The 13730-nt window shown below is 42.8% G+C and overlaps 1 protein-coding gene across 2 annotated transcripts in view; it reads right to left on the bottom strand.

Moving 5' to 3' along the window:
- Positions 1–746: 746 nt before the first annotated feature.
- The window catches only part of AASS (aminoadipate-semialdehyde synthase), a 50509-nt gene continuing 37525 nt past the window's right edge, over positions 747–13730 (bottom strand). For both annotated transcript variants that reach the window (XM_072783299.1, XM_072783300.1), the window contains 11 exons: positions 12699–12820; positions 12393–12519; positions 8665–8775; positions 8454–8562; positions 7523–7663; positions 6819–6986; positions 5429–5524; positions 4075–4190; positions 3339–3427; positions 2604–2780; positions 747–1523 (listed from right to left, as the gene is read on the bottom strand). In XM_072783299.1, the coding sequence (XP_072639400.1) occupies positions 1405–1523; positions 2604–2780; positions 3339–3427; positions 4075–4190; positions 5429–5524; positions 6819–6986; positions 7523–7663; positions 8454–8562; positions 8665–8775; positions 12393–12519; positions 12699–12820 (1375 nt within the window). In that variant the 3' untranslated portion in view covers positions 747–1404. The remainder of the gene's footprint in view (positions 1524–2603; positions 2781–3338; positions 3428–4074; positions 4191–5428; positions 5525–6818; positions 6987–7522; positions 7664–8453; positions 8563–8664; positions 8776–12392; positions 12520–12698; positions 12821–13730) is intronic.

The raw sequence follows: 13730 nt of genomic DNA, 5'->3' as shown, positions 1-13730 counted from the left end.
TAATTTCCTCTTGTTGCTTGTGCTTTTGGTTTCAATTATTTTAGAAATCATTGCCTAATCCAAGGGCATGAAGACTTACATCTATTTCTTCTAAAGGTTTTACAGTGTTTGTTCTTCTATTTAGGTCTTTGGTCCATTTTGAGTTAACATTTATATATGCTGTGAGGAAGGGGTCCAACTTCCTTCTTTCGCATGTGGATATCCAGTTGTTCCAGCACCATTTGATGAAAAGACTGTTTTCCTCTACTGAATTGTCTTAGCACCGTTTTTAAAAATCAACTGATCATAAAGATGAGTATTATTTCTGGACTCACAATCTATTCCTATTTAACTCTTTTTCATGCTACTGTAAATTGAATTGCCTTTTTCAGTATTATTTTTGTTTCATTTATTTATATTGTATAGAAATACTATCAATTTTGTATATTAATCTTGTGTTCTGCAACTTTGCTGAACTCATGTATTAGTTCTAACATTTTCTTAAAGTATTCTTTTGGATTTTCTATGTATAAGATCATACCATCTACAAATAGAGATAGTTTTTCTTCTTCCTCCCAAATCTGGATGTGTTTTATTTCCTTTTCTTGGCTAATTGCCCTGACCACACCCTCCAGGCCAAGTTGAGTAGAACTGCAGAGAGAAGACATCATTTCCTTGTTTCTGGTTCAAGGGGAAAGAAATATTTCAGTCTTTCATCATTAAGTATGATGCTAGCTATGGGTTTTTCATAGATGTTCTTTATCAGGTTGAAAAGCTCCCTTCAACTCCTAGTTTGTTGAATCTTTTTTTTTTTTTTGAATCTTTTTATTATGACAGGGTGTTAAATTTTGCAAGATGCTTTTTCTGTCTCTAATGAGGTGATCATGTGGATTTTGATTTAATCTTACCTATTTCCTTTTCTAAACACTCAAAACTGTCAGAAATGTCATTTACTAGGTAAATCGTAATATTACCAAAAAAGCCATAAAATAGAATTATTACAAAGGTTGTGGATAGGTAATCTAAGAGTATCTAACTGAATCAATTTGAAAAATACAAAAATATAGCTGTGTGAAGATATTTTTTTTACTAGAAAGATAAAAGTTTATCTGATCATAGGAAAATATATTCTTATAAGAAAAAAAAGATGCACGATAAATTAACATATAGCACAATCATCACTTTTACATACACATGAAAAAATAAATGTAAAATTATTAGAGTTCTCTGGTAATTACTGGCATCTCCTTCTCCAAATGTTTTCATATTAAAATAGAGATTTATATTTTTAAAACATCACTGTATTGACTGACTCAAAAAAATACCATGCTTTATATTTCAAAGTAGCATATTAGCAAGCAGGTTGTTGCACATATGTTCAGAGCTATGTTGTCTGGGAAGATAAAAACAAGAGATAATTCTCAATTATGGTTTGATTGTGCTCTGTGTTGTATATACAATGCCTTCTGCTTTAATTCGCTCCAGTATTGGTTCATAGATGTCCTTTGAAAAGGGCCCCATCAGGCCTTTAGCTTTAATTTCACCTAGAAGAAAATAAATCTGTAGTTATCGTTTTAAAGGCATTATTAAGGTTAATTTCCACCGCACAAGCCTCCGTATCATAAACAGGGAAAGACGCTAACTGTAGAATGAAAGCACAGCTGGATGAACTGCAGTAACTATTGCCAAAATGATCGGAGAATAAAGCGCAATAAGAACGTAAAGTAAACCTAATTTGTCTGCTTTATTTGCTGATGCTTTTTTTAAAAAAGCAGAACACCAACGGAACGAATTAAAACCAGTCTGATTACCTGGCACAGGCTTCCGTTAAGACAACTGAAACAACAAATCTGAGTACTTTCCTTTCGCCCCCTCATCACTTCTCTACTCCGGTTCCTCAATAACTAAGTAGGTCATTTAATTTGATATTAGCTGATAAGCTACTGTAGATACATTTTCTCCGTTTTTCACATTTATATGCTTGATGCTTGTTACTCCCTCACACACTCACGAGGGCCAAATGAAGGATTTCACTCAGAGATGATGCTTCCTGAGCGTACAGATGATCTCAGGGGGCAGGGGAGTTGAAATGTGCTTAGTTCAAAATATTTATCGAGTGCTGCTAATGTACTAAGGAATGAAGGTTAGTAGAACACGGTCTGTCTTTGGGGGGATCTGAAAGTGAATACCCTCCGCTATTTCAGGGTTAGCGCCCTTAAGATATGAAAAATGAAGGGGAGAAAGGAAGAGTTGACATTGCCTGGTGGGGTCATGTGTGTGGTAGGAGCTTTATGTATTACTTCACCTCAGCAGCACAAAAAAATTCTGAATTAGGAATGAGAATCCTCACGTGAAAGATGAGCTGCAGCTCAGCTACGGAGAGCAACTCGCTCTCCATCACTCGGTCATCTTGTGATTGAGCCGAGCCACAAAGAGGTGTAACTCTAAAACCCAGGGCTTTCCCGCACCACGGGGTCTCCCGGGCAGTACTTGTCTCAGAAGTCTGAGACAGCTCACTTTCAGTGGACGCTCGTGTCACACTAAGAGTAATTATTTGATGTCCAGGCACGGAATGACTTGGAATGATTTGGAGACCGATTCAGTTCTCCAATGAAAGAACTTACCATCAAGCAGCATCTTGGCTGCCATCGCCGTGGGTAACCCCACAGTTTTAGCCATGGCTGAAAAGCCATTGGCGTCTCCATAAACCACAAGATCAATAATCTTATTTTCCAAGTGTCCAGAAGGATGTCTGATTCCAAAACTGTCTCTCATCACAATCATATCTTTCTCTCCAGGGCCTTAAGGTAAATAAACACATATTCTTAAATGTCATTACCGAACAACTCCAACACCGGAACTCATTAGCATCTACCTTTTGCTCTCACAGGTTTCTCCTCTCACCGTGTGCAGCCCTTAGACAATCATCTATATTGCTCTTTAGCCCAAAGGCCGAGTGAAAAACTCAACAAATGACAACTCTGGCCACGTTCCTCTGCCCGGGTTGGTAGCACTGTGGCCTGGCTACACACATGAAGGCGCTGTGGTAAAGCTCCCACTCTTCCCCCAGAAATGCTCCTTCAGCGTTTCTCAAAGGCATTAACACTAAAACTAATCATAAAAAAATTTTTAAAAAATAAAACTAATCATTTGTTCCTTTTCTATGTTCCCCAAGTTCATTCCTATGTGATAATTCTCTTATTATTCCCTCTGGAAAAACAGCCCAAGTGCCCCCTCCCTTCGAGCACACTTCCCCACCCCTACAGCTTGGCTCCAGCCCTCCCATCACGTCCACTAGTTGTGTTGACTGCATCCCATGACGCCACTTCTGGGATGTGAGCTAATAGCCCACGGCCTACCGTAGGAGAGTTTCCTGGCCAAATGCTTGGAGAGTGCATCCACCACAGACTCGGCTTGAGGGACTTGCTCATCCCCGAGTAAGCCCAACCTGAGAAGCACAAGAGGTGGCTGTGTTAGGTCAAGTCTTCCACAGAATCTCACTTGGGAAGGAGAAGGGAGCTCTTTGGATTTTATCTTAAAAGGGAACAATCGCAAGGTGACAGTCCAAGCCATAGGACTCTCCTAAATCGTAAAAAGACATTAACAATAGCAAAGTTTTCATCTTTAGAATCATCAGACTCCCCAAGGCAGTGCTCCCCAGAGCAGAACTGACACATGCTAAGTCCGCACTGTGGCAAAGCTTCTTGTGAGATCACGTACAGCTTAGTTCTCCCACAGGAAGAAGAGCAGCATAATGGGCCACAACTGTGTGAAGTAGTTGCAGAAGAGTAGGAGAATCTCCTACGGGACAGAAAAAAAATATCCCAGCTTTCTGGGGAACTGAGTAGTGAAGTGTCTCAAAACAAGTAATTCCCAAGTCACAACTGCCATTGAGTTTCTATCTGCCTTTTTATCCCCACATGAACACAGTACATGGAAATCTCTCTACAACAGGCCAACATTAGAGCAGCAAATTAATCAAAGACAATGTAAAACGTCTAGTCCCTTTTACTAGAAAGGACTAAGAAATCATTGATATTTTTATTGATATTGAAGGAATCCAATATTGTGCTCAGTTGACCGGTGGGTGCCTACCATTCAGCAGCCTCCAGCTGGGTATTATCTCTTCCCAGTTTCTCAAAGACAGCTTCCCTAAGCACATCATGCTTGGAGGACGGTGAAATCCCAACCAGATCACAAAGGAGCTCTTTCTGGTCAGAAAAATAAAGATAAAATCCTAAGTTCCTAATAAGTAATCAGTTGAGAAATTATCCTACTAAGGCATTCGATCACAAATGCACCTCATATTTTAAATCAGAAATGACTAGAAATAATAAACTGTAATACTGACACAGGCAGACACACATATCCACACTCATGAACAAATGATATTCTAAAACGATGTTTCAGCAATAAAAATGGACCATGGCATGAAATCAATTCTAAAACGATGGCACCGTATTTACCATCACATCGTCTCCGTTACGTTTTCACTCATTCTCCCTCTCCCTCCAGTAGTCCATTTTGGCCAGGATCAAATGGAATGGGCTCATTGCTATGGTTGTCAATAGCAACCAGAGTTCTTTTGTAGGTTCAGGAGAAGAGAAAGACCTTGCAGATAATAAAATCTCAAAGCAAGAACACTTAAGCATGGTCATAGCTTGTTCTACTTTCCAAACAAGACTTTCTCCAGGATCCCAAGAGAAAAAGTTAAGACTCTTGATCAAGGAAAAACAAAATGGTTCACAGGCCATATTTGGCTCACCACCTGGTTTTGTAAAGAAGATTCGCATTAGAAGGTAGTCATACTCATTTGTTTATGTAGAAATGAGTACGTACAGCCCTCAAAACCTAATATATTAATAATCTGGTCCTTTACAAAAAAAAAAAAGTTTGCCAGCGCCTCTTCTGTAGCTACTAGCATCCTGGGACCCCCCTAAGGGTTCACGTCCCAGCCCTGCCGTCCAGCTGCCTCCACCTCAGAATTCACCCCATACGTGTTCATTCACTTCTGTCCAACACGTACATTAGTGAAACGTAAGACACACTGGGGGGCTCTCGGCCTCATGGAAAACCGCGCCTAATGCAGAGGCTGGGTAGGTCGCCGGGGCTGGTCACGCTGGTCTTTCTCACCCTGTGTAAGTCGGTGGCGTTTCCCGCGGACACGGCGAGTGAGGGCGGCGGCTAGTGACCCCCTGGCACCTCTGACGCCCCGAGGGCTTGATGCGGCACAGGTGCGGGCAGTTCAGTGGTGGAAACCCGAAGTGCTCACAGGTAAAAGCCACGGAGTGAGCGAGGCGCTGGGACCTCGTGGCGGGCCAGGCCCGGGCCTCTCGGGTGGTCCCCGGGGCGGGGGCGTCCGGGCCGCGGTTGGGAGCCTCCCTGGAACCAAAGCCCAAGCCGCCCATCCCTGGAGCAGCGAAGCGCACCCGGCTCGGGGGTCACTCACCCAGGTGACAGGGTGGGCCTCGGCCCGGAGGGCGGGAGCCGCGTCCCTGCTGATCAGGCCCAGCTTCATGAAGCCGGTGAGAGCCCTGGCGTAGCCCTGGAACGGGATCAGTGACCGGCTGTGAGGCTCTCCCTTCGCGGGGGCAGGGGAGGCGAGGGCCAGGACGCTGCTCGGGGGAGGCCGTTAACAGAACCCGAAGGTCACCCAACCCGGAGCCACCTGCCGACTGGCCGCTGTCCCCCCGCACACGGCGGCCAGGGCCACAGGTAGGCCCCCGAGAGCGGCTCCTAAGTCACACGATGGGGGGGCAAGGGGGAGCCTTGAGGGAGAGCCACGGCAGGTACCGCCAGCTCCGCCTGAAGGGACACGCGGGGGGCCTGGGGTCCCTGTCATACTCAGAGGAAAGAGCCCTGAAGCTGGTGAAGGGTCGCCGGCCTGGCCGGCGGGGGCCTCGCTGACACTCCCTGGGCCGCTCATCCACGCGGCCTGGGGCGCTCTAGTCGCCTCGTAGACTCGTAGAACCTCCTATTCCCGGGTCTGCAAGTTCGGCAAGAGCCTCTACGGGAGGCCCTCGGAAAACCCTAACTGCTGGGGCGCCCGGCGGCTCGGTGGGTTGGGCGTCCAACTCCTGAGCTCAGCTTAGGTCTTGATCTCAGGGTTGTGAGTTCAAGCTCCACGGTGGGCTCTACAGTGGGCACGGGGCTGGGGGAAAAAAGGAAGGAAAAAAAATCCTAATTCTTGGACCCCTCCAAAAAATACTACTGATATTCTCTGAAAAAAAAAAAAAATGAAGAAAACAGAATCAAGAAATCTGCCGGCGCTGAGGGTGTTACGGCCTCAGTTCAGACGGGAGTGTCTGCTGGTGTTTGTCCCCGCTCCTTTGTGATGGGTAAGTACGTGGTGGACGATTGTGTTCACGCTCCTGGGGTCCACACCCCCAGTTGGTGGTAAAGACATTTCAGATTTGCTTGGGGAAAGTGGACTAACCGCATCTTCAGCTGTAGGGACATGGAACGAGCGGCCTAGTTCACCCCCTGGCCTCAGGGCCTAAGGGGACAACGGAGATATTCTTAGCGTCCTTGTCCAGTCCCCGAGGTGAACCAAAGAGGCAGGGGCTGCATGCTGCCCCCACCGGGAGCCTGGGACGGCGGCCAGCACCAAGGGGGAGCTGAGCAGTGGGGTCACCTGGCCCCAGATCCCTGGGGGCCTGCAGCGGCCTGCACCCCCCACACCCGACTCCTTACAGCATCACCTCCCGGCTGGGCCGGGTTCAGTCATGCCCGGGACATTCCCTCCAAGGAGCCCTGAGGGAGCGGGGGGCACCGGCTGGTCTGGTTGCCTTGGGCCCGGGCACATCCCCCCAATAGGCCGCAGGCCTCGCCGCCCTCACCTGGTACCTCAGTGTCCCCCGCAGCAGCGTGCGCGCCGTCGGGATGCCGTAGGTCGCCGCATACTGGGTGCTGTCCCTGTTGGGGTAGCCCTCCAAGTTCAGGCCCGGGAAATACCCCATGGGGGTCACTGCATCCAGAAAGGGGATGCCGCCCGCCACTGTCACCACCTGAAGAACATCAGGGGGCACCATGGTCACTACACCTGGCCCGGGGCCATCGCACCTGGGCACCAGAAGCCGGCCAGGCGGCCCCAGGGAGTGGGGGTGTGGGTGGGGGTGGGGGTGCAGGGTGGGGTATGAGGGGGGTCGGGGGCTGAGCTGTCAGCCCAGGGTGGGGTGGGGGTGCAGGTTGGGTGGGGGTGCACTGTCAGCCTGGGTGCAGGGTCGGGGTGCAGGGTGGAGGAGCAGGGTGGGGGTGTGCTGTCAGCCCAGGGTCGGGGTGCAGGTGCGCTGTCAGCCCGGAGTGGGGGTGCAGGGTGGGGTGTGCTGTCAGCCTGGAGTGCAGGGTGGGGGTGGGGGTGGGGGCAAGCTGTCAGCCCGGGGTGAGGGTGCGGGGTGGGGGTGCACCGTCAGCCCGGGGTGGGGGTGGAGGAGGGGGTGAGGGAGGACTGGCAAAGGCCTTGGCGCCAGGGAGGAGGAGTGTGGGCCCAGCCGAGACAGGTGCTGCAGGTCTGCCTCGCGAAAGCTCGCGGATAATCCCTCACCTTTCCATCGAGCAGGTAGGTGGCCGGCTGCATCATGTTGGTCAAGACTCCCAGGGGACTCCAGCTAAATTTGTATCTCAAAGGATTGTCTGAATGTTCAGGGGCTGGAAGCCCCCCACAGTAGGAAATGTAGGATTCAATCTGTGAAATACGGGATGAAAGACAATGGCAGAAATGGGATAGAGGAGGTAACCTTGCTGTCTTTTCTTCCCTAAACTTACAAAGGCTTTCAAAAGCCTTCCTTAAAGCCAAACGCCATCCGATTAAGTCAGTGATATTATATATATATAATTTTTAAAATCCACTGGAGTTTGTGACTAATATTTTACTAGTTAAAAATCCAACTATTAATTCAATTCTGCTTAGTTGGTTCCTCCTGACTTTTGTGTTCAAATGATATGTTTGATTATATATTTTGTGATAGAAGTGTAATTCATTAGTATTAATACAGAATGATATACAATATAATTAATCTTTATATAAAATATGATTAATTTGATTCTATATTTGATTCCATGCATGTGACATACATACAACCTAAACCACTGAATCTGACTCATCACATTTTCATATCCAATCGTTCCTTCTCATGTGTAAAACAGACTCCATATACCAAAAAATGACAATATTCCAAAAAATTTTTCCCACTTTTAAAAGTCAAACCTTACTATCTCAGTCTGAAAGCTTTCATTAAACCAAAATAGTATAGTACCATCTATTTTTCTAAAAATCGATTGCTAAGCCTAGGATGTTGTTTTATCATACAGATACTTTTGCAGTTAGAGGATTTTACTTGAAATTTCTACTCAAAGTTTGAGTTATATTCTATCAGCTTCCTTAATCAAAATTATAAAAAGATTATTTTTGTACACAAAAATCGGGACCTTCTAATATTTTCCTAAATGGACTTTTGGGTGTAAATTGGACTCACCGTGGCTCCCACTTCCTTGGCCTTGTCTATGGTTTCCATCGCCAACATATGGTCAAGACCAGGGTCCAATCCCAGTTCACCAATGACTGTGATGCCAGCGTCTTCCACACTACAACAGGTGGAAAGGGGAGGATGAAAAAGTTGGATATGAAATAAAAATATTTATTTTCCACGCCACGGAGCTATTTTGTTGAAGATGACTGAAACTTACCTCTTTTCTAATTCTTTTAGCTCCGGTGTGATGTAGCTTGCAGTGATCATGTCAACTTTGCTTCTGATGCATGCCTTGGCCACAAGAGGATGCAGTGCATAAGGCAATAAGCTTAAAAACAGAGAGAAACTAATCAGACACTTTTCCCACCCTACCTTCCAATGTACCTTGAACTGCACTAAAGCTAAGTCATCGCTCTGATTAAGCTATTCCGTCCAAGGTCACCAATGACTCTGAAAACTACAGAATAAATTCATCCAGTTACCACATTTAAAACCCTCCACAATTTGGCCTTCACCTAGCCTTTCCATTGTTCTCCTATCCCCTTCAGAAGCCATATATGGGAACCAAAGAAATTATTGTCATTCTCCACTCACAGCCGGTACTTTTCCAGCTCTGCAACTTTACTCTCACTGAACCTTCTACCTGGAATACTATGTCCACCCACTGATCCCTGCCCAGGCCAGACCCTACTTAAACAAATGTCGGAAAAGGCATCTCCTCCAAGAAGCTCTCCCAGATTCCCCCAAAGCCAGATCTTCTACATCCATTCAGCTATTTCTTTGCAACATTTAATAGGATTAGTCCCATTTATCCTTATAATATTTCTATCATTTTCTGTCTTGGCTCCCCTACTAGAAGATAAGGTTGCTTTTCTTTTTCCTCTGTATTTCCCAAATGGCTATCAGGTTGGGTGAAACTAAGTCAAAATGACCCAGGTGTTACATTTCAGGGTAGAATCTAGGAAGGTCCAAAGGAGGAAATAAGCTTAATGGTACTGATTGGTATAAAAGCTATCTAAATGCTTAGAAGTCGATGTGCTAAGCAAAAATTAAAATGTGTTCAAAACTCAACTTCAGTTGGATTTTCTAAAAATCTGGCTTTGGTGTTTTAATTTGGCACTAGGACCACACAATCACAAAAAAAAAAAAAAAAAAAAAAGACCGAATTTCTGCAAGTGTTAATATAAATGAATATATTCATATTCTGTCCAAGGAATAATAAAACATCCTGTCAACTGCATAACAATACTCCAGTTCTACAAGCTTATTGCCTCTGTGGTAAAGCACTCTACAAAGTACAATGAAAATATAATTACAAATTTATAAATATGATCACACTATATCACTGTACTTGTCAAATTCATCCTGTAAACTTCACATTTTCTCTATTTTATATAAGACACAACAATAAAATCACCTCTCAGATACTTATGCCTCCTCAGGTTAATAGAGTATTGCTACTTAGATTTATTATCATGTAAAATAAAATTGTGTTCATATCTTGCCAGTCATAATATGAAAACTCTTACTCTCTATTTTTTTACTTTTTTAATCAAAAAAGAATTATTACCAAACATGGTAACCCCTTAAAAGCCAATGAACAGAATACATGCAAAACTCTATTGAAAAAGTATCAATAGAAAATGTATATAATGACATCATCTTAAAGATTAAATCGAGTTTTTTTTTTCTTTAAGATTTTTTATTTATTTATTTGAGAGAAAAAGCGAGAACATGCACGTGCGAGCTCCAGCGGGAGGAGGGCAGGGCGGGGCGGGGGGTGAGAAGCAGACTCCCCGTTGAGCAGGGACCCCGATGCGGGGCTCCATCCCAGGACCCCGGGATCACGACCCGAGCCGAAGGCAGATGCCTGACCCACTGAGCCGCCTAGGTGCCCCAGTAGAGATTTTTGGGGTCACATTCCCCACATTAAAATCTTTCTTGATAAAAATTTTATCAAGATCTAATAACATTTTTAAACTTCTTATGATGGCATAATCTGTACTAACCTAATGATATGCTAAGAACTAGAATGCCAGAACTTTGATTAATGGTGCCTGTTTTAGACAAAAGGATTAGCTTTCATAACTCTTTGCATATGTAATATAGAACCTACTCAAAGGGACATAACTCTTGAATTATTTGAGTTGATTCCAACCCAATTAATCCAAATAATTTAAAATGCAGCTGGTTAAAAGATACACAAAATAGAAATGGAATTTTCAAAGTAACTTATCAAATTCAATTACTGATTTGCATTAAAACACTAAGAACTAGAATTGCCAAATTAAAGTCATGAGGATTTGACATATTATAAATTTTTTTGTGAAACATACTTAGTTCATTTTGTTTTGGTAGTATTACTGTGTTTTCATCAAGTATCCTTTCTCCAACTTAAAAAATAAAAAATTATTTAAAGAACGCTACAAGGTGAGAGTGTTTAACAATATTACCACTCTCCGGCATGGAAACTCAACCAATTGAGAAAAATTAAATATGAAACAGATTTTGTTAATGTTAAATTTTATTTGAGGCCATCAGTTTGCTAAATTTTAAAATATGTGCATATTAATAGATTATTATCTTGTCCTATTTTGCTTCAGATTTAGTTCCAAATGTGTCTTATCATGCTTTCTTCCTTACATTTATATATATATTAAAAAACCCACAATGTTTTACTTAGGTTTTTGTGGGTGGCAAAACAAATTCTCTTTGTTTTATTCAGGAGGCTAGAACATTCCATTATGAATCATAGTCATATCACTAACAGACAAGGTCTGTGGGTCACTGATTAGTTTTTGCTGAATAAAAATTATTGCACATTAAATTTACATAAATAGGATAACATCTTAAGTGCCCAAAATGAGTGTATAATTTAAATACATCAAGAGTTAATCTACAAGTTCCCACAAAAGATTACCTTTCATTGTATATTTTCGAAACCCATTTGGTTTTTTGGGTTTTTTTGAAGTGGGACACACAGAGCTTCCTCCAAAGATATCATTTCAATCTGATTTAACTATAAAAGTGACCCAATTATGGATGAGCAAATAGCTTTCTTCCTTCCATCTTGGAAAAATTATATTCTAAAAATAAATGACTGTTCTCCTCACTTCGGTATTTCAAAACCCAGTTTAATTATAGAGTGACTCGCATGTAGCTGTGTACCTAGAAGTTAGACCTACATTTTTATCAGTAATAAATACTGAATTTCGAGATGTATTCCTCTGATAAGACTAAAAATGGTCATAATGCTCGAGAATCTAGTCATTTTCATTCAAGCTTTATTATGTCCGAAAGATAAAATAGCCACTAAAATAGATGAAACATGAATAGTTTTGACACAGAAGTTCTACTTCTAGATGCACATCCAAGATATGTGTAAATGGCAAATAACAGACAAATACTAAAATGTTCATAACAACATAATTCATAATAGCCGAACTCCAGGAACAATCTAAACATCCATCCATGGCCAAGTGAATAGTAAGGGGGTATTCACGCACTGGGAACGTTACACAGCAATTAGAATGAGTAAACTACAACGACAGGCAACAACACAAACCACTCTCACAGTCAGTGTTGAAGAAAGAAGGTCGCTGCGAATGAGGACAGACTGAGTGGTTCCTATTGGACGGAGCTAAAAACCAGCAAGAATCAATGTATATGTGAGAGGCCAGGGTAGTGCTTACCCTTAGGGGCAGGGCTAATAATGGAAACGGACACATGGGGCGCTCCTGGGGTACTGTCATTCTGTTTCTGGATGTGGATGATGGTTATGAAGTGTGTTCACTGTGAAAATTCACCAAACTATATACACTTAGGATTTGGGCATATTTCTGGGTACACGCTTCAATTGAAAATTTTCTTAGGAGAAAGAGAAAATAAGGAAGGAGACATAACAACAACAAAATATATGACAATCATCTCTTCCTAGATACTAACCTGATGACAAGATCCTGCTTTGCCACCAAGGAGCTCAACTTCTCTTCTTGTTTACTAATGTCCATGCTAACAGGATTAATATTATATTTCTTGCCTAACTGTTCAATTTGGTCCTTCATGTCAGAGCCTAGACCAAGAATACAAAAGTCCAATTTTTATATTATCCTTCACTAGGCCGAGAGTACAACACATTTCAACATCTCCAAAAACAATTCCTCAAAGTTTAGAAACAAGATAGTCATCTAAAATTCACAGAGTAAATCAGTTTTCCTTCTTCTTCTTCTTTAAAAATTAGGGCTTATTTACCTACTGTTATGTCTATCCTGTTATCTCTTGACAAGTATTCCAAAACGGGTTCAGATACATAACCAGATCCAAGAACCAAGACCCTTTTTTTGGTGCCCATTGAAAGTGACTGAGCAAGTTCCCTATAAATAAAAGAGGAGAAGGGAAGAAAAATTTAACAACAAAATAATAAATAACAAAATCTTGCTATCCCCCCAAAAAACTGAACCTTAGACTATGAAGCAATGATTTTTCCCACGTTTCTTATAATGAAGACCTCAATACTTTCCCTTGCCCAATACTTTTTATTCATTATTTTAGATTTTTGAAAAGGATTTTATTTATTTATTCATGAAAGACACACAGAGAGAGGCAGAGACACAGGCAGAGGGAGAAGCAGGCTCCACGCAGGGAGCCCGACATGGGGCTCGATCCTGGGACCCTGGGATCACACCCTGGGCTGAAGGCAGGTGCTCAGCCACTGAGCCACCCAGGTGTCCCTTATTTTAGATTTTGTACAATGAAGAACAGACCCTGACTTCTCGGAAGTGTGTGTCCACAGACTTTCATGAATTCCCAACTACAGGCGAGGTGCAGATGCCAGGCTACCACCTGGCTTACTCACAACCGAGTAACTTGGTTTCACATTTTGTCCTTCCAGGGGACATGATTCAAAATCCATGTATGTCCATGCCAGGGACTATACATCAGACACCTTACTTAATTATTACAACAATCAGAGGAGGATATTATTATTAGCCATATTTTTGTTTTGTCATTTATCATCAGAGTCCCTTGAAGACAATTAAAACCATACTTTTGAAATTGCAAATTCCATGGGTTAAATGTAAAAACCTAAGATGACAATTAACTCAGCAGGATTTTAATGTTTGAACAGTTTATTCTGTTGGAATTTGTCCCTTCCTGACAGATTAACCCTCTGTCTTTCCTACAAACTATGACCTCCAAGATCGTGACTGTCATGTTCATCTTTATAAACCCATTAATGCTCAACAAATTTTCTTAATGGAAGATACTCATTAAGATTCTGTT

Source organism: Canis lupus, chromosome 18 (assembly GCF_048164855.1).
Source record: "Canis lupus baileyi chromosome 18, mCanLup2.hap1, whole genome shotgun sequence".
Classification (NCBI taxonomy): Eukaryota; Metazoa; Chordata; class Mammalia; order Carnivora; family Canidae; genus Canis; species Canis lupus.
The sequence above is the reverse complement of the archived record's forward strand: the minus strand, read 5'-3'. Positions and strand labels throughout refer to the sequence as shown.